The sequence below is a fragment of the Panthera tigris genome, chromosome A2, assembly GCF_018350195.1.
Source record: "Panthera tigris isolate Pti1 chromosome A2, P.tigris_Pti1_mat1.1, whole genome shotgun sequence".
In the NCBI taxonomy this organism is placed as follows: domain Eukaryota; kingdom Metazoa; phylum Chordata; class Mammalia; order Carnivora; family Felidae; genus Panthera; species Panthera tigris.
Window position 1 is genome coordinate 44892348 of NC_056661.1, and position 19377 is coordinate 44911724.

The following is a 19377-nucleotide window of genomic DNA, read 5'->3' on the forward strand; positions in this document are numbered from 1 at the left end:
TCACTACTACAGATTGGATGGTTCAGCGAGGCCCTCAGATCTGCCCCGCCAGGTAGGCCCATGGCCCTGGTGGAGCAGAGCCCTGAGGAGATTGTCAAACTTGAAAAATAAAGGAATGTGAGTTGACCATACCTTCCCTGCCCACCCCCCAAATTGACTCTTTTTGTTATTTTATCTAGGTTTCATTTGAGGAAAAATGGACAAACAAGTAGTTTTTGCAAGCAAGATACACACTCTTCTAGTTCCTAAGAGTTGGCTGTGTGACCTTAATGTCTTGAGGTAGAAATACATGGAGTGATAGGCCTGGTTTTCTGCAATTCAGATGAATCCTATTGATTTTCACAACCTCTTTTTTTTTTTTTTTACTTCAGCTTATCCAACCTCAGAAATGGGTTTGTGTGTTTCCAGCTCATTGATTTTCTTCTGAATCTCAAAAGTGCTTAGGAAGGAAAGATACACAAAAATCTTAAAGTTAGGGGATCATTCTAGCCCTGACTCTGCTAATCAGCACATGTCTATACAACTATGCATCTTCCTCTTCTGTTAAATGGGCATGATAAGATTTGGTTATGACCCAAAAGAGAAATGATTGTGAAACTTTTTTAAAAATAGGAAGTGCTACAGAAATATAATGAAAGAAAAGAGGAGGATGAAGCTGCCGCTGCTGATGATAGTGATGGTAAAAAAAACAAACAAACAAACAAACAAAACACTAGAATTTGTTGAACCCTTGCTATGTGCTACATGATATGCTCTGCTAAGTGCTTTTCTTGGATTTTCTCAACAGCATTGTGAATAGATATTGTTATTAGCCTCATCGTATGATAGGGAAACCAAAGCATGGAAAGGTTAAGCGACTTGCCCAAGGTCATTGGGCTACTAAGTGTCGATTCAGGTTTAGAATCCAGATGATCTGACTCCAGAGCCCCATTTTTTACCTTTGTAGGCTAGGACTCTGTAATTGTGGTATAAGGAGGCTGGCAGCCACCGAATCCCAGTGACCAGTGTGATGGCCTCAGCTTTGCCACAGGGAACCTCCCTTTGAATCTTCTGGGCCACATGGGAAATCTTTATTTATTTTTTTTTTGTTTTATTTTTTTAAGTAAATTCTGTACCCATGGTGGGGCTTGAACTCATGACCCCGGAGATCAAGAGTCGCATGCTCTAGTGATTGAGCCAGCCAGGTACCCCTCACGTGGGACATCTTTATGATAACCAGTTTAAAATTCAAAAAGTTGTTCAGTGAGCACGGAGGCAATGTCCAGAGCTTCATGGCTTATGGTGTCAAAACAGTGGGCCATGTCCTCTTGGGAAGGAGCCCTTCTCCAAATACTAGTAGGTGAATATTGTCAAATTCTCCCTCTCTGACTTCTTTTTTGTGTGCTTCGTGGCCATTCCTTTTGTGGTTACAGATTCCTTCATGAGATAGGTTAGTATAGTTCACCATCAGCAATATTACAGAATTGTAATATTGTAGATTCATTATTATGTTAAGTTATAGAGCTTGGAACACACGGACAAAGGAGCAAGTCCAGTGCAATCTTGAATGAGTAACAATCTTTATAAGGCGCATTTTCCTCATCTGTATAAATAAACACAGCAATTTTACTTTACTCATAGAATGATTGTAGAAATTGAAGTGTGCCCAATACTATACGGTAAATGCTGAAAAACGTGTCAGGTAACAACAGTCATGATTACAGTCAAGCACTTTTGTGCCTTGAATACTGTAATGTTATCTGCTGGTGTCTCATTTGAACTTGTTAGTTTAGTATAGAGAGTTCTGGGATGACTTCCTTGTAACAGCTGCTGTACAACTAGTCTCAGACCACCTACAATGCCCTGCACACAGTAACAGTAATCATGACGGGTGGAAGTTCCTATCTGCTTAACATGGAATCCTGTAAAGTATCTCCACCTTTTGATGTCTTTCAGTGCCAGAACTTATTGATGGGAAGACATTCACAGCGGCTGTCGTGGGTTTGAACCCTTGGGTCGAGTATGAATTCCGCACTGTTGCGGCCAATGTGATTGGGATCGGGGAACCCAGCCGGCCCTCGGAGAAGCGGAGGACAGAAGAGGCTCGTGAGTAGTATCCAGGACATGGAGAGTCTGTGCCAGTGGCTATTATTCCTTAGGAAAAGGCTTTGAATTCTTCCTGCTCTTCAGCCCTAATGAGGCTCTGTATTAGCACCCCCTTCCCTTGAATGTTCATAATGATCAGAAACCAGACCCGCAGATGCTCAGTTTATTGAGTTCAAGAGTTAAGTTCTCACTCATTCCTGGGTCTCCTTGTACAGGGAGAAACACTCTGTGCTTAGTTCTTCCAAACACCACCTCTTCCTTCAATGGTTCGTTTGTCACCAAGATTCTTCAACCAGGATTTACCTTTTTAAGGCACACCCCACATTTCAAATGAATTCAACACACAGAAATCACTCGTCACAAGGAATAAGTTCTTCAGAAATATTTAGTAAGATTTTTTTCTTAGAGTATAAACCATTCCCAGAAGCTAAGATTCAGAACATCCTGCTCACTCATACGAAGCCAGTATGTATGTGTAGTATGACCCTCTGTAAGCACAGCTTAGAATGAGCACAGGGAGGGAATAACATGAATTCATCTGCATTGGTTGTACATTTCCTTCTCTCATGTAATGTGGGAGGCTTAGGTGTGGGTCTTTGTAGAGTCCCCAGCTGTGATAACGCCAAATGTTTGTTGAAAGAGTAATAGCAAGGTCCTTAAGCAGATGGGAAGTCTGACCCTACTCTTGCACAAAACTCCATCTAGACCTATTTCATTGGCTTTAACCAAGGGAACACACCCAGACACCAATGGGGTCTTTTGTTTCCCTGATGATAATGTAGCTAATCCCCATGCTTTCTTCCCCCCCACCCCTCCAAAACTGTAATTTAATTAATTCCTCTCAGCAATCCTGGGGAGGAAGCTAGCCTAATTTCCCCTCTTTTACAGAGAAAACTGGGGATCAAAGAGGTTAAGCACAGTGAGCCAGGGGTCAACCTATGTCCACCACTTCCTTCAGCACCCAGCTCAAAACTCACCTTCCTCCGAGAAGCCATTAGCCCAACCCTACTCTGAGCAGCCTGCTACTTCAGAACGCCACTGCACTTCTCCATTCTCTCTGCATCGTGTTGTTCTTTATTGTCACCATTCCTCTGTATGTTCTGCATGTGCGCTCTACCTCAACTAGATTGTAAGCTCTGCACGGGCAGAGTGTGTATTGTCTGTCTTTTGTGTATCACCACATGGTTAATAAATGCCTATCCAAGCACTAGAACCAGAACCTCTGTCCTTTCCTCCTACCACTGAAGCTTGGCCTCTAGGGACGGAGCTGAACAATTGGTCATACATGTCACATAATGTGCATACCTTGTTGAATGGGAAACAGGTAACTAATGGCAATTTCCATGGTACGTTTCACTTCTTTAAGCTGATGCTTTGGGCCACTTGACCACACTGTTTCTGATCTCAAAAGACAAAGATATATGTTTATCAGAGTATTTGCTTCAAGTGAGTCACTTCTGTCAGGCAACCTTCTTTCCTCTCATTTGCTTTTAACACCAGATATGACTTGTTTTTTTGTCTCCTGCACAGTCCCTGAAGTCACCCCAGCTAACGTCAGTGGTGGCGGAGGCAGCAAATCTGAACTGGTTATAACCTGGGAGGTAAATGAATCATGGAACAAAAGGAGTATACATTAGCGTAGCTATTTTTTTTCTCTATGTTAAACAAATAGAAGAAATTTTCTCTTCTCTTGTTAAGAGCTGAAATTTACTTGAGTGCAAACACCCCCTCTCACGTAGCTAATTGCCAGCAAGAAAAGGTGGTGCTTGCCCATCAATTGTTGAGTTAAGTTTTAATTTGATTTAACACAGAAAAAACAATCATAAAATGGAAGACCACACAAGAAAAAAAAATGTGTGTGTGTGTATACACACACACACACACACACACACACATATATATGAAAGCTGGTTCAAAGAAAACCAGTTTTCCTTTCTTCCTGAACTGATGCATGGCCAATTTATTTAAAATGTCTGCCAGCAATAGATTCAGTGTACCAGCACAATTTCCTGGCAATTGGCTTTGCTTCTGGAGTCCTCTTTTATAAGGTGGTTTTTAAACAACTTGGAGGTAGGTTAGTCACCAATTTATTAAAAAATTGATTTTGAGAAATGAGATTGGAGTTTTAGAAAGGGTTCTTAATGTTTTTGGAAGATTCTAGACATTACCCCCAAAGTTAAAAATCTTGCATTTAACCAAAGCCCCAGCAGTGAAAGAAATTACCCCCTCCAGCCTCACTCCTCATTTCTGAGGGGGAATAGCTTTCTTGAGCCAAGACGGTCTTCTTCAATGAAGTCTTTTGCCTGTTTGGCCCTGGAGGAAGATTCTTATTGGATGGTATATGTTGGAATGTCGGTTTCTAGATCAACTGTCCAGTGACTTTCATTTGCAAGAACTTCAGAGCTGGATCTCCCCCATCAAGAAGCCAGGCTCTCCACTGCAAATTCTCACTGGGTTTTTTGTTTGTTTATTTGTTTGTTTGCCTGTTTAACCTACTTCGATACCTCATCCATACTGATGGCAAGCCCCAAGCCTAATACTCTTGACAAAACCCAAAATAAGATAGGTGGGGAAGAATGTATGTATAAGATTGTGGGAGGTAGGGTAAAATAAAACAATTGTAGCATTTGAATAGAACTGCTGTGATTTCTGAAGGCTGCCTCCCTTCTTTCCCAGACGGTCCCTGAGGAATTACAGAATGGTAGAGGCTTTGGCTATGTGGTGGCCTTCCGGCCCTATGGCAAAATGATCTGGATGCTGACAGTGCTAGCATCAGCCGATGCCTCCAGATACGTGTTCAGGAATGAGAGTGTGCGCCCCTTCTCTCCCTTTGAGGTTAAAGTGGGCGTCTTCAACAATAAGGGAGAAGGCCCCTTCAGTCCCACCACAGTGGTATATTCTGCAGAAGAAGGTATGGCTTATGCTGCCTATATATTTGTTATTTGTTCAGTTCTGAGATGCTGCTGATTTTAGGACTGAAGTGTTGACAGGCTCTCCTGAATCTTAGTCAAGTCATTTGGCTTCCCTTTGTTCTTTTGCTCTTATTTTCATAATCCAGTGACTAGGACTCTCACCTATGACAAATGCTGATTAAGAAGGATGTGTATTATGGGTCACCTGGGTGGTTCAGTTGGTTAAGCATCTTACTCTTGATTTTGACTCAGGTCATGATTTCATGGTTCATGAGTTTGAGCCCTGCATCGGGCTCCATGTTGACAGTGTGGAGTCTGCTTGGGATTCTCTGTCTCCCTCTCTCTCTGCCTCTCCACTGTTCTTTCTCTATCTCTCTCTCAAAATAAATAACACTTAAAAAAAGAGATGTTTAAATAAGGGTGTGTATTAAAGGATTTGCTAGCTATGAAAACTTGGTGCTTGAACTTAAGGAGTCCTGGGTTGCTTCCCTTCCAGCTACCCCCAAATTTAGAAATCAAAGACTTTGTCTTTACCATTTCTGTCACAACTACCTTCTAGTTGTTAATCATAGCTCTTCTATAAAATGAGTGTTAGTGTCCTCATCACTAAAGGCTGTAATATAACTATGGATTATTTGCTCCTTGGAATTTTACTTAAAGTTTTTTAACTTTTTTTTTTTTTTCTTTTTGAGAGACAGAGACAGAGCATGAGCAGGGGAGGGGCAGAGAGAGATGGAGAATCCAAAGCAGATTCCAGGCTCTGAGCTGTCAGCACAGAGCCCGACACCAGTCTTGAACTCCCTAACCATGAGATCATGACCTGAGCTGAAGTCAGCACTTAACTGACTGAGCCAACCAGGCGCCTCAATTTGCTCCTTATAATGCCAGTATCTAGAAGCTGTTCTGATGCAGTTGATAAAGTAATCACTTTTTCCACACTCATCTGCAGAACCCACCAAACCACCAGCCAGCATCTTTGCCAGAAGTCTGTCTGCAACAGACATTGAAGTTTTCTGGGCCTCCCCCATGGAGAAGAATAGAGGACGGATACAAGGCTATGAGGTAAGCAAGAGATATGTGCGTTGGGTCGGGAAAGATGCACCCCTCAGTGAGAACTTCAACATACACTCTATTGGGAAAAAGACTCAGATTCCCATTTAGAGGGATTTGTTAAGGCTTCTAGCAGATATTTATTGAACCACTGACATTCTACGCTGAAAGCACCCTTTTCCTGCTACACTCCAGAAATCTTTTTCAAAATAGATGCAGATCTAAGAATTTACAAGAAGAATGGAGAAATGAGCTTTGACTTTTGATACACCCAGTATCCACTTGGACTCAAAACAAATGTGGGGGAAAGGTGAGAAATAGCCAACAATGGTTGTGCCCACTTTCTATCTCACTATGAAGCTGAGAACGGAAAGGGAGCCCTTCATACTGCCCACGAGTGCTCGGGGCGTACAAAGCCATTGGCTCTGAAAGCTCTACTTATGAGTTGGTAGGAAAACATCAACTCCATCATCAGAATCTGTATTTTAAAGATCAGATGAGGCGCTTGGGTGTCTCAGTGGTTTAAGCATCCTACTTCAGCTCAGGTCATGATCTCGTGGTTCACGAGTTTGAGCCCCACATCCGTCTCTGTACTGACAGCTCAGAACCTGGAGCCTGCTTTGGATTCTGTGTCTTCCTCTCTCTCTCTGCTTGTCCCCTGCTTGTGCTCTGTCTCTCTCTCTCAAAAATAAATAAACATTTAAAAAATTTAAAGACAAAATAAAAAGCTGCTACCGTTGGAAATATCTCTAATAGGTATGATTCCCACAGTCTTCCTTTTTATTTTCTCAGGTTAAATACTGGAGACATGATGACAAGGAAGAAAATGCTAGAAAAATACGAACAATTGGAAATCAGACATCAACAAAAATCACCAATTTAAAAGGCAGCGCGCTGTATCATTTAGCTGTCAAGGCATATAATACTGCAGGGACAGGCCCGTCCAGCGCAACAGTCAATGTGACAACCAGAAAGCCACGTAAGAACATTCTTGTTCAGAAATATTTTAGGGATTTCATCAGACATATCCCAAGTTCATTCCCCATCCCCACCTCCCAGTGATCATTTGCATACTAATTGGTATCATTATGTGTATTCAAATTTACCTTAGCATTTTAACTGAACCTTTCCGAATACCATGCAAAATTCATTGCTCCAGAGGACAGAAAGATAAATGTTTTTCTCTTCATTGGGAAGGGCTACTTCTTTTAGATATAAATGTTAGGCGACCAAGTGAATCTTTTTCCATTTGCAATGCTGTATCTCGTCAGATTTTAGTGACCTTGAAGACACATATTAGTGCAATAGCCCATTAAATTGCCTCCACTCTTGAATTCTAGTAAGGAGATATTCCTCAGAATCCATTGAGACTTAATAATCTGTGACTTCGTATATCTTAATTTTTTTATAGCACCAAGTCAACCCCCCGGAAACATCATATGGAATTCATCGGACTCCAAAATTATCCTGAATTGGGATCAAGTGAAGGCCCTAGATAATGAGTCGGAAGTAAAAGGATACAAAGTGGGTAATTTCTTTTTTGCAGAGGCTCCTAATCCTGCTGTTAGTGAGAACAGTCTCTTCACACAAAGTCATATGAACTATGTTCTCACTTTCCCTGATGATGCCTCACAGCCTCTCTAGGAATCTCTGTCCCCAGAGTGGTTTGCTCTGAGTTTTATAAATGGTCCGTGGCCACAGGCTAGAGTCAGAGATTGCCTAATCTGATTCTTTGGACTCAGGCAGAGTCTTTCAGAAATGGTTGAAGAACCTATAGGTGTGTCTTCAAAAACTCAGGAAAAACCGCATCTGTAACATTTCTCCTGTCAGCTTTGTTTTGTTCTTGTCCTGGTTGTCTTTTTTTTTTTTTTTTATCAACAGTATTATGAATGGTTAATCATTTTTGTTCCTGTTCCTATAATTAGGGAGATTTATAGAGAGAAAAAGAAACCAGGGAGTTTTTAGACAATTCATTTGCCTGCTCCCGTAGTATTAGTCTACTTTATTTAGCTAGAAAAGAAAGAGTGTTTAGCCTTGGTGCCACAATTAACAGGAATTGTTACTGTCTTGTTTTGTGTTACTTTTAAGCAATGTGTGGGGCAATGCAATGCAGGCCAGACAAAACTGGCGTGCAAGCTGTGGTGTGTGGCATTTTTGCAGGAAGTGTTGAGAGTAGCATAGAGGCAGTGCTGTCGGGAGCTCATGAAAGGACATGGACCTGTTGGAAAGTAGTTGATCAAAGCACAGCTGGAATTAGGAGTGGATGTAGTTGGTGGTAGAACCTTGGGTAACATGAGTAGAGAAGAATTCAGGAAAATGCTCCCTGTCACGACTTCCTTTTCTTTCCTTCACGTGGCACAGTGATTTGTATTCTGCCAACAGAGCAACGTTGCCTAGAAACTCATCTGCAGAACTTTTCCTGTGTCCTTTTATAAGAGCAAACTCTTCTGGAAGGGTCTTCTAGCATAAATTAGGAGGCCCACATTTTGGTCCTCTATTAACTATGTGACTCTAAATCACTTAACGTCTTAGGGCTGCATTTTCTCTTTTATTAAAGGACAAATTTCCTAGTATCTTCATTTTTCTCTGAACTTTTACTCTAGACATTTCAGTTGGGCCATGAAAAAGGAAAGAAGATAGGCAGCTCTCTGGGAAGGAGTGTTCCAAGCACAATGAACAAGATATGCAAAGGTCCTGAGGTGGGCACATGCCAACGTGATGCAATAGGAAATATTGGAGACTGTGATGAATTAGAGATTTTCTCATTGTCCAGAAGAGGCAGTGGATTCTGGGCTCTAGCCTATTATTACCAAACAGTGTGGCAATATCTTCTAATTTTTTTAGTAGAACCCAAAATTGTTTCATGTATAATTTGGGGGTGTTGGTAAATGTTGACATCTAACTCAAAATACAATAAAATAGTAAGATGAAATAAACACTGTAAGAGCGAAACACTTAACATATGCAGGCCAAATGTGACCCATGGACTATCAGTTTTCTTCTAATGAACCCCCTTGTTTTGCATTCATGAAGACAGAGACCAGAGTGGGGAAGCAATTTTCCCACACAGATGGTGGCCAAACTAGACTGAGTTAAGCATATAGGCTATTGACCCAGACCACCTACATTTGAATGCTAAATCTACCACTTACTGTTCATGGTACCCTGGGAAAATTGCCTAATATCTTCAGGTCTCAGTGTCCTCATTTTTGAAATCAGAGTAATAACAATGCCTATCTCAAGAGGTAACCGTGTTACTGCTTACAACATACAGTGTTCTCAGTGTTCTCTGGCCTCATTGAAGATGTCAGACAGATCCCTCCAAAGCCACAGTGAAGTTGCCCAGAGCCAGGTATCACATAACATGGTAGAAGGTGGTGACAGATCTCTCGTTGCTTGTGAGGACATCTCCAGGCTCCAAGTATATGTCTGTGTCAGTGAGGTGGGGAGAGGTTCTCCGCCAGATTCTATAGATTATGTTTTGAATCGAAGCATAAGCCAAAATAGCACAGTTAGGCACTCTGATACCAATCACTGCCTCGTCTTTCTCTCTGCTACGGTGGTCTCGAAAACCAGACCACTTGTGTGTGGTTGTATCCAAAGAGTGGAAACAGCCATACAACATAAAAACACCTGAATGTCGTTTGTTGTAGTATACAGGGAAACAGTTTGGGACGTCCAGTGAAGAACAAGGAGCAGAGAAAATGCACTTTGAGGGATAGGGGAAGGATGTAGCTGAGAGTCGTATTGTTAGTCTTGATTATGGGAACATCTCAGTGATTTAAAACTATCCATGGACCACAGCTGCAAGAACACAGGCACAGAACTGTGCACTAAGGCCATCCCTGAAGGGTCACTGAAGTCCAGGTCACAAGGCACACCTTTGGGAGGCGGTAATTTCACTTTCTTTTTGAGTACTGATGGTCTGGACACTTCGTATATTGATCTACATTTAATAAGAAAATCAGAGATCCATTGGCTCCAGTTCAGTGGCTCCTACTGATTCTTGGGGAAAAACTCATCATCTTTGATAAATTAGGACACATCTCCACTTTGATGTTTCACCCAGACATTGAGAAATAGACTATAACTGAAATAATGTCAGGTTGTCTAATGTGATAAGAACAAAGTTTAAATTACTCTTACTTTTCACGTAAAAGAAGAACATAGAGTGTTGAAGCACAAAGTAAGCATTCAATAATGTTTGCTACTGTTATCATTACTCCCATGAATCCACTCTTTCTGCTTTTCTTCTGCCCTGGGTTATATGAAATGCAAGCACAGCCTTCAAGTCAATCAGCCGAACCAAGTGTTTGGTGTAAATAAAGGTTTTACAGGCTCTTATTTAGGTTCCAATGCAGTCCCTAATATTACAAGACTGATAAGCAGTGCTGATAGCAAGGCTGCTTTTTCCTGGAAGTGTTTCTTTTGGATTTATATTTGAAACCGGTTGAAGTCTCTGTGCTCTGGCAAGGACCAGAGGTAAATCAAAGAAGCAATTTATTCCTCAAAGCCAGATGTGCCCTTGCATCCCGTCAGCCAGCCCGTGTTCCTGAAGGGCCGTGATGAGACGCTTTGACACTCCTGAATGTGCCTGAGGATTTATTTGAGCCTGATCATTAGCGAGGGGATGCTGAGTTTGATACAACTGATGTTCCGGAGAAGGAAGGGGACACTTATGAATCTTTCCACCTTAAGGAAATTGTGTTTTCCACCATGTATTAGAGAGATATAAATTAAGGTGATGAAATGCCAGGGAACAAATGGGATCTATACCATTTTAAGGGAATTTCATGAATTTTACTTGTGTTTGCTTTTTATTGCAGTAGTAGAGTGGCCTTATGTCCCTAACTTCAGCAGGTCAGAATTTTGAAATGTGAGCAAATCTTATGGTTCTCAAAGTGTGGTTCCTGAACCAGAGGCAGTGGCATTATTTGGGAAAATGCGAATTTTCAAGTCCAACGTCAGACCTACTAAATCATAAACTCTGGGGTGGGGTCTAGTGACCTGGGTTTTAACAAACCCTCTAGGCAATTCTGATGCACACTCAGGCTTGAGGACCCCTGAGCGAATGCAAGATTTACAGCCACATTAACATCACATCAAACTCATTTTAAGTACCGCAGCCTGGCCCCTACCTCTGTAGCATTACCTCTGGAGTGGAGCCATAGCAGGCTTCTCCTGGGCCTCCTCACTTCTGCCAATTTGAGCTGGATAACTTTCAGCGTGGGGACTGTCCTCTGCATTCATTGCAGGCTGTTTTGCAGCATCCCTGGGCTCCACCCAATAAACAGTAGCACCTGTTGTGACAACCACAAATGTCTGCAGACATCACCAAATGCCCCCTGGGGGAGAGGAGCAAAATTGTTCCTTCAGCCCTCCCACCCTGTTGAGAACCCCTGAGCGTCAGTATTTCTCATGTTCCCCAAGTGTTTCTACCACACAGCCAAGACTGAGGACCACTGATCTCACCCAACCCTATGTTTCTTAACTACCAGCAGAAACTGAAGGTACTGGATGGTAGTGATTTAAGAGTACGGGTTAGGAATTCTCACTAGCTCTGTGACATCTTCCGGCCTCAGGCTCCTCATCTTTGGCAAGGACTAATAATGCCTGTCTTGTCAGATTGCTGTGACAGTTAAACATGGTGATGTCAATAAGGGACCTAGGTCACAATAAACATCAGAAAGTATTTATGGGATAGTTATCAGCACAGTCTTTATATCCAAAACAGTAGATGCACTTGTCCAGGCTTTTAGATTTTGTTTCTGATCATAGCTGATGGCAGTCAGAGTAGGAAATACCAGGCAGGCAGATGGAAGTGTTTTCGGGAGACCTAGCTGGGTACCTTGTCAAATGAGCCGCCAACCCAGACCCAGACCCAGGGGAGGCCAAGAAGGGAAGCATGCATGAATAGGACCGGTGAAGCTATAGACACTTCTGGAGTGACAGTGACTGCCACATAATACCCTGTTTTCCACAGAGCTCAAAAAGGGGTCTCAGTGCAAGGAAAAGGGGGTTCCCGCCCTTGCCTTTTGGAAATCTCTCCTGTGCTGAAATGTGCTTTCTCCAAAGGATTCATGGTGATAATAACGTATGATGCCTTCCTTGTGCTTCTCACCTTTGCCACGTGTGTTTTTTATCTCTTGTTCCCTTTAAGTCTTCATAAATACTATGTCTTACATGCTTCATTTGAGCCAAGTCCTTCACTTACAGTCAGTCCTTTTGCAACCTTGAAAACACCCCAGAAAGGTGGGTGTCATTGTTTCCGTTTTACAGATGAGGAAAATGAAGCCCAGAGAGGTAGTGAGGACTATGGTCCTCTTTCTAGTGGCCAAGTTGATTCCGACGCCAGAGCCCTTCATGTATAACTGAGCTCTGTACATCCTCCAAGAGTTATTCATCTTCCAGGTGTATTATCTGAGCCTTCCAGAGGTTATGTGAGGCCACATGGCGTGGTGGGTGACTCATGCTAACCCCATCCCCATGCTGCAGTGTCCTGTAAACGCTTTCCTCATCATGAAATGGTGGCTGCAGACGTGCCCCCGGGTATAAATGAGCCTCCCAAGTGTGTGCGGGCAGTCTGACAACCTCCGTGTTCCCACATTTCGCTGGTGCCCAGAGGTGAGAACGAATGAATGCTCCATCTTTGGGGCTTTTGTGAGGACAGCAGGTGACACCTGTTCTTTCTGCATTGGCAGGTCTTGTACAGATGGAACAGACAAAGCAGCACATCTGTCATTGAGACAAATAAAACATCAGTGGAGCTCTCTTTGCCTTTTGATGAAGATTATATAATAGAAATTAAGCCATTCAGTGATGGAGGAGATGGCAGCCCCAGTGAACAAATTCGAATTCCAAAGATATCAAGTAAGAGTGTGTTTTTCCTCCCTTGCCCCTCCCTGCTGTAGCTCCTAAGCCTTGCCAGTGAGTCCGGGCTCAGACAAAGTGAAGCCCACAAAGAAAGTCTTCTCCAAAAATGGGCAGTGCCGTCCCCTTCCATCAGACAAGTGATGTTCACTGATCATAGGCGGTTTCACACAAAAAGACGATGTGACCAGTTTTGACTGATTTTATCAGTTGCTAATCAAAAAATCATATTAAAGCAGCCCCAAATCCATCACACAGGTTTTCCCGTGTGGACCTGTGTGGTGTGCATCTACAACAACAGCGAAATTGCAGCTTAGAAAGTTAAAAGCGTGAGTCACTCAGGAGGAATAAACAAAGGGGTCTTTAAAGTGCTGTAGCAATTTGTCTTTAGCAGGACCATGTAACTCAATGTCTGTGGCTGAAAATCTTTTGAACTTGGCACTATTTTGAATGTGTGTATATAACGTGTACATAAACACGCATGTCCATGTATAGCAAAGATTATCTCTGTTGACAAAGATTGTTGAATAATATGTAAGAATGTTCTTTTTTGAGCAAATATATTCAATCCTGTTTTTTAAGCACTATGTTTGCAGATATCTCAGCAGCATATTATTTTTTATTGTTGTATGATTTCATTTATTAAAAAAAATAGAAAAGGCAAATCCATAGACACAGAAGTCAGATTAATGACTGGTAGAGGCTGGCCAGTGGTGTGAATTGCAGCTTAATGGGTACTGGGTTTCCAGTTGGGGTGATGAAAAAGTCCTTGACCTAGATAGTGGTGCTGGTTGAACAACATTGGGGTATACTTCATGCCCCTGACTCGTTCACTGTAAAATAGTTACAGCGGTAACTTTTATAACACATATGTTTTACCACAATAAAAAAAAATTGCAGTTAGAAGTCTTAGTGTAGATTTTCATTGGCTTTTGGATTTAACCGCCTGGAGATAAGGGGTTCAATGTAGGCTGGAAATATAAATTTTCAAGCCATCAGTGGCAACATAATATTTTAAATCATGGACAAAATTCTCAACATAGCGTCCTGAGTTTCAGCCCCTCTGCTAGGTATCCATCACATTATTTTTCAGATGAGGAAAGGGTCTAGTGTGTGATAGCAACTTATAGGAAGGCACTCACTAAGCAATTTTCACTGCATCTATAAAATTTGGATGCTTCCCATCAGAAAAGAAAATGTTCATTGGTCATTTAACCCTTCTCCTGAATAAGCATTTGCTAAGCATTGGACAAATACAACAAGACTTCATAGGGACCCTGAAGCTGCATCAAACTATGCTCCCAACTCAGGATGATTTGCCAATTTCCAGATAAAGTTTATGTTTACTGCACCCTTTTTTCAGGTGGACACTAAAGGCATTTTTATCTTAAAAAAAAACAAAAACAACCTGGGGAGAATTGGATTCTATATCTCACTAAAGCAAGGGCTCTAAATTCTGTTGAAAGGAACCAAATTTGTGGAACCTGAGATGTGGAAGTAATCACCAGGCCACAAAAACCTGAGATTGGGGTTTGTTTGGGGGTCAGTTCATCTCACTTTGTTAAAGTCTCACTTCATACTTTCTTATCATTATAAGGATTTTCATTGTTGTTCTGTTGTTGTTGTTTAGACCAGTGATTCTTGGTTTAATTCATTACAAAAACGTATCTTAAGCAATTATATTGATATAATTGATATTAGATAATAAGGATGTGACTGTGAAAAAAAGAAAAAAACAAGTTCTCTTCCTCAAAAGATTGTCCATTTTGTTGGTCAAAGACCTTACAATTTTGGAGGAGCCTCAAACAACAGCTGGTAGTCTGTTAACTATGAAAACTGGAAGACCTGTAAGAAAAGGTTTTATGTAAAAGGATTGAGATTATTCTGGGGGAAAAGGGAGGTATATTTAGACAGATGTGGATTTGAATCCCAATTCAGCTATTTACTAACTCACTGATCTTAGACAAGTTTTCTTACTTCTCTGGATCCTAATTTCCTCATCTGTGAAAGAGTGTCACAATACCAGATGTGCTTAAGGTTTTTGTAGGAATTAAGTGTCACAGTGCCCTGTGCCCAGCACAAAGGTAGAATTCAAAAGGGAGTAGCAACTTTTATTTTGCTGCATCATTGATGTAATAGTTATTAGCAATGTTATTAGTAATATTGAAGTTTCTTCTTACGTTAGATGTGGACATCCTCATGAAATGCTTTCACAGAGGTCCGGAGATGTCCCATAAGGTGCTCTTAGGTTCCTAGGTAGGTAGTCATAGAACTGACATTAAAAAATCATTAAGAGGGGCACCTGGGTGTCTCAGTCGGTTAAGCATCCTACTCTTGGTTTCTGCTCTGGTCATGATCTCACACTTCATGAGTTCAAGCCCTACATCGGGTTCTGCGCTGACAGCACAGAGCCTGCTTGGGATATTCTCTCTCTCTCTCTCTCTCTCTCTCTCTCTCCCCCTGTCTCTCTGCCCTTCCCATACTCTCTCTCCTTCCCTCTCTCTCTCAAAATAAATAAACTTAAAAACAAAAACTAAAATAAAATAAAAAATAAAAAATCACTAGGAAATTGTTATTTCTGGTAGAATCTAGCCATTTCTGCTGTTTCGAAAAGTGCTGTGGCCTTGCTTTCCATTGTATCCCGGGCAAGGCGATACTGAATGAAATTATTCTGTCTTTCCAGATGCCTATGCAAGAGGAGCCGGGCCTTCTACTTCGAATGCATGCACACTGTCAGCCATCAGTACGATCGTGATTTCCCTCACAGCTAGGTCCAGTTTATGACAAAAGTTATCTAAAGGACTTGCTATTTATAATATAAGCAACATTTAGCTAGTTGTTTTGAAGACACCCAGTACTAAGTAATATTGTTGTTCAAGTACATCTTATTACTGGAAAAAAAAATGTTTTTTGCTTCTTTAGGAATGGCATTATACAGTACTTCCTCAAAGCAAACCTAGCTTTGTCTGAAGTTTCTTTGGAAACTCTGCAATGCACTGAAGACATCTGTAATATGATGTTACCAAAGCAGTTTACATATGTCCTTATATGCATATTTTTTATTATATATTTAGTGTTTTATAGAATTTTTTAAAGTTAACATGAAATGTAGATATTAATTTTTTCCTCTGCTGTAAAATGCTATGGGCAACACAATCATACAATTATTATTTGAAAATATTTCCTTTAAAGAAAAAGTTTGAAACTCATATTGATAAATAAATTATAAACTGTACAGTTTTACAAGGATTCAGTGGCAGAACAGCTGAAGATTTGGTCTGGAACTTAAGGCTGCGATGTGTAAATGACTCTTTGGATAGTTAACGCATTGAATCAAGTCCTTTTTGACATGTACAATATGTTTTCCCACCCTCTTGTGAATTTTGTTGTTCAACACAACTTGAGATGGTTTCAGGAATGGTTGTGAACTAGAAACCTAAACTAACTGCCCAAGAGTTACCTTGTGCAATATTCCCATCCCTGAATTTAGCATTGTACAGTAAGACTTTCTTTTCACTCAGCTAAGTTAGCATTGTGTCTGTAGTAGCATTATCTTAGACATTAAATTTGAAGTTACCTATCCAGTAGTAACATAGACCAAAAGTTACTATAGTCAACCAACTCTTTCAAAGGATAAAAGATAATTTTATTATCTTTAACTGTATCTGTCTTGAATGTACATTTTTAAAAAAGGTAATTCTCTGTTGTTGGAGTCATAATTTCTTTATATATGTGTATCTCTTTAATAATAGAGCCCTTCTTTTGAATCAAAATCATGTATGGAGTTTGGCACATTTCTCCTATTTCAGCAGATAGTTGCTGCGAAGAAATTTTTCACGACACTACAAAAGATCTTTAGTATAACTGTATGTTATCTTGATGATTATCCTGTTTTGCAGTAAGTAGCTTAGTTGCTTTATAAGCTTTACCTTCCAAGTCTTAAAATCACATATTGGGAAATTACAATATAAAAAAACACATATTCTTATGAAAAGAACTATTTGTTATAATGGGGGAGGTTTTGTAAGCAGCTGACACTTGTGGAACAGTGCATATAAAAGGCAATGAAATTTTCTATAAAAATTTTCACAGGTGAACACTCTGCCACCTTTTATTCTTTCTTGAGAGCTCAAATTTGCCTGTAATTTGTCATTTTTTGCTTACAAATAATATAAGTTAAATTTTCAACCTTCTCACTCTATTTATTCAACAAGGTCCTGTCCTAATCAGGATTCCACTTGTGTAAAAAATAGGGTGGTAACCAGAAAAAAAAATTATTGTCAGTATTTCAAGCTGTGTTCCTTTCTTAGTTTGATATGGTTACTTCTATGTTAAAATAAAACAAAACTTCAAATCACACACACAAAAAAATCAACAAAACAATAAAATGAATGAAAAAAAAATGATACCCCAGGTAGTTCCCGACCCCAGTGTAAATGATATTTACCAGTGATCTAGCATATGTAATCTTTTTTTAAAGGTATTGTTAATAAATATTCTGTCATTTGTAAAGATACTTGTCTTTTGGGAGCATTTTTCCTGCCTGCCTGTCAGGGAATTTGTTAGCTCACCCTTGTGCTAGTTATAATTTGACATGACAGAGGGACTCCAAAGTCTCTGGCCATGATCCAAAGTTAGGTGACTCAGAGTATCCCTTTGGAATTGACAACCCCGAAGACACCATGTCAAATCCTCTTTGCAAGCAGAGAGGGTCAGAATCCACAAATAAATGTCCTGAAGATCAAACTTGAATATTTCCTCTTGATTACCTAAGTCTTTTGCATATTTAACCTATGGATGTCTGTTGTTTTAAGCTTTCCTCAACCCCATAGCCAAAAGGATAAAATCTAAACTTGATCGTTTAAGGCCCTTAATCTAATAACAACTTAAGTTTGTACCCAGCTACACTGAGCCCTCACTGGCCCCTGAACACTGCTTGCTTTTGGTCTCACCTCTGTGCCTTTTGATGTATGGCTGACCCCTCCTGACATGCCCTCCCCACCCTTATTTCTCACCCAATTCCTGACTGTCCTAGGGTAGCTCCAGCCCCAGGCATCTGCGAAGTCTTCCCACACCTCAGCCCTTTAGGATGTCCTTCCTCTGGGTTAGCTACAATCCCTGTCAATACCACTCATTTAGTAATTAATCAGGTACTACTTTTGGAAATCTCTTGTACTGTTATCTTGCATTTTAAGTTAACTCCTGTATTGTTACTTAATTTTCCTTGTACTTATGCCTTGTCTTCCCAGCTAGATTGTAAGCTCCTTGAGGGCAGGGACTTTGGTCTTATCTTCCATGTACTCTCCATAGTGCCTAGCACAGTGCCTTGCAATAAATAATCATTGATTAATTGAAGGGGTCTTTGAAGTAGCATTTTGCATCAGTTGCCCGCCTATGTACCCTAGTGACCCAAACAGAGAAGACCGTGTCACTATTTTTGTTAGGTGCTGAAAAGCATTAGAAGGCCTGGCTTCAAACTTTATGCTTTGAAAAAGTCCTGTTATCTCTCCACTTCATCGTCTGGTAAATGAGGACCTGGATTAACTGAGTCCACCTGAGCTGAAGGTATTTTAGAAAGCGCTTCATAGACACCTTCACCCACACGTGTCTGATTTCTTTGGCTTCTGTGTTTGTTGTTGCAGGTTGGGTTCACTGTTTGCAAGCAACAGAAAACCACTCTGGCTAAATTGAACAAACAAAAAGGAATGACCCTGATTAGGTCACATGAGCCAAGAAAAGGCTGAATGACCAAGCCTTGATGAGAATAAGAACCAGGCTATGCTAAGAACCAGACCACAGCAACTCTGAAAAGTCTATTCCAAGTGCTTTTTTGGGAATAAATTGGATTTGTTTATGAGTTTGATACTACTCTGTTCTATATGCAAATTCCTAGAAGAGTCTGATCTGTCCATTTTGTGTCCCATAGCCAAAGCACCTTGATCACACCAAACCTGCACTCATAGCAAAGTAATAGCTTACTAAAGAAAAATTGAGATGATGTTTCCACAAGATGGGATGATAGATACTGGGAAGATCTAAGCAACACACTTTCTATGCTTAGCTATCCGAGGGGACTTCCCTGGACCCTAGTCCCAAATAATATTCTCAGATGGAGTGTATTACTACTTGAGACAGTGACTCTGAAGCAAGAGCACTAGAAGGGGCCTATTTGCTTTGGCTGTTTAACCTTTACAAGTGCTTACTTTTACCCTTACTCTTACCTTCTTTTTGTGTGTGCAATCTGCCTGTGATTTAACTGTGTAAAAGAAAACTCTCTTTGGCCAGATAATTGGGTTCTCTCAATGTTCCTGAATTTTTATAGAGCTCCCACACCCTATGTACAAAACAGCATCTTTGCATGGAGGCAGAAGACATGAATGATAAATTTCATTTCTCAGGTGAGCTCAGAATTCTTTCAGCCTGTGGGATGGGGGCTACTATAAGCTTTCTTTCTGAAGAC

At 40.8% G+C, this 19377-nt stretch overlaps 1 protein-coding gene across 6 annotated transcripts in view; it reads left to right on the forward strand.

The window, feature by feature from the left end:
• Positions 1–18711, forward strand: part of CNTN4 (contactin 4) — an 893176-nt gene extending 874465 nt beyond the window's left edge. For 4 of the 6 annotated variants that reach the window (XM_042979430.1, XM_042979433.1, XM_042979431.1 and 1 more), the window contains 9 exons: positions 1936–2085; positions 3616–3686; positions 4762–4996; positions 5947–6059; positions 6840–7026; positions 7459–7571; positions 12749–12917; positions 15601–15688; positions 18560–18711. In XM_042979430.1, the coding sequence (XP_042835364.1) occupies positions 1936–2085; positions 3616–3686; positions 4762–4996; positions 5947–6059; positions 6840–7026; positions 7459–7571; positions 12749–12917; positions 15601–15688; positions 18560–18608 (1175 nt within the window). In that variant the 3' untranslated portion in view covers positions 18609–18711. Of the gene's footprint in view, positions 1–1935; positions 2086–3615; positions 3687–4761; positions 4997–5946; positions 6060–6839; positions 7027–7458; positions 7572–12748; positions 12918–15600; positions 18273–18559 lie in introns of those variants that run through there. The other 2 variants (XM_042979434.1, XM_042979436.1) reach the window with 1 other exon arrangement.
• The last annotated feature ends 666 nt before the right edge of the window (positions 18712–19377 follow it).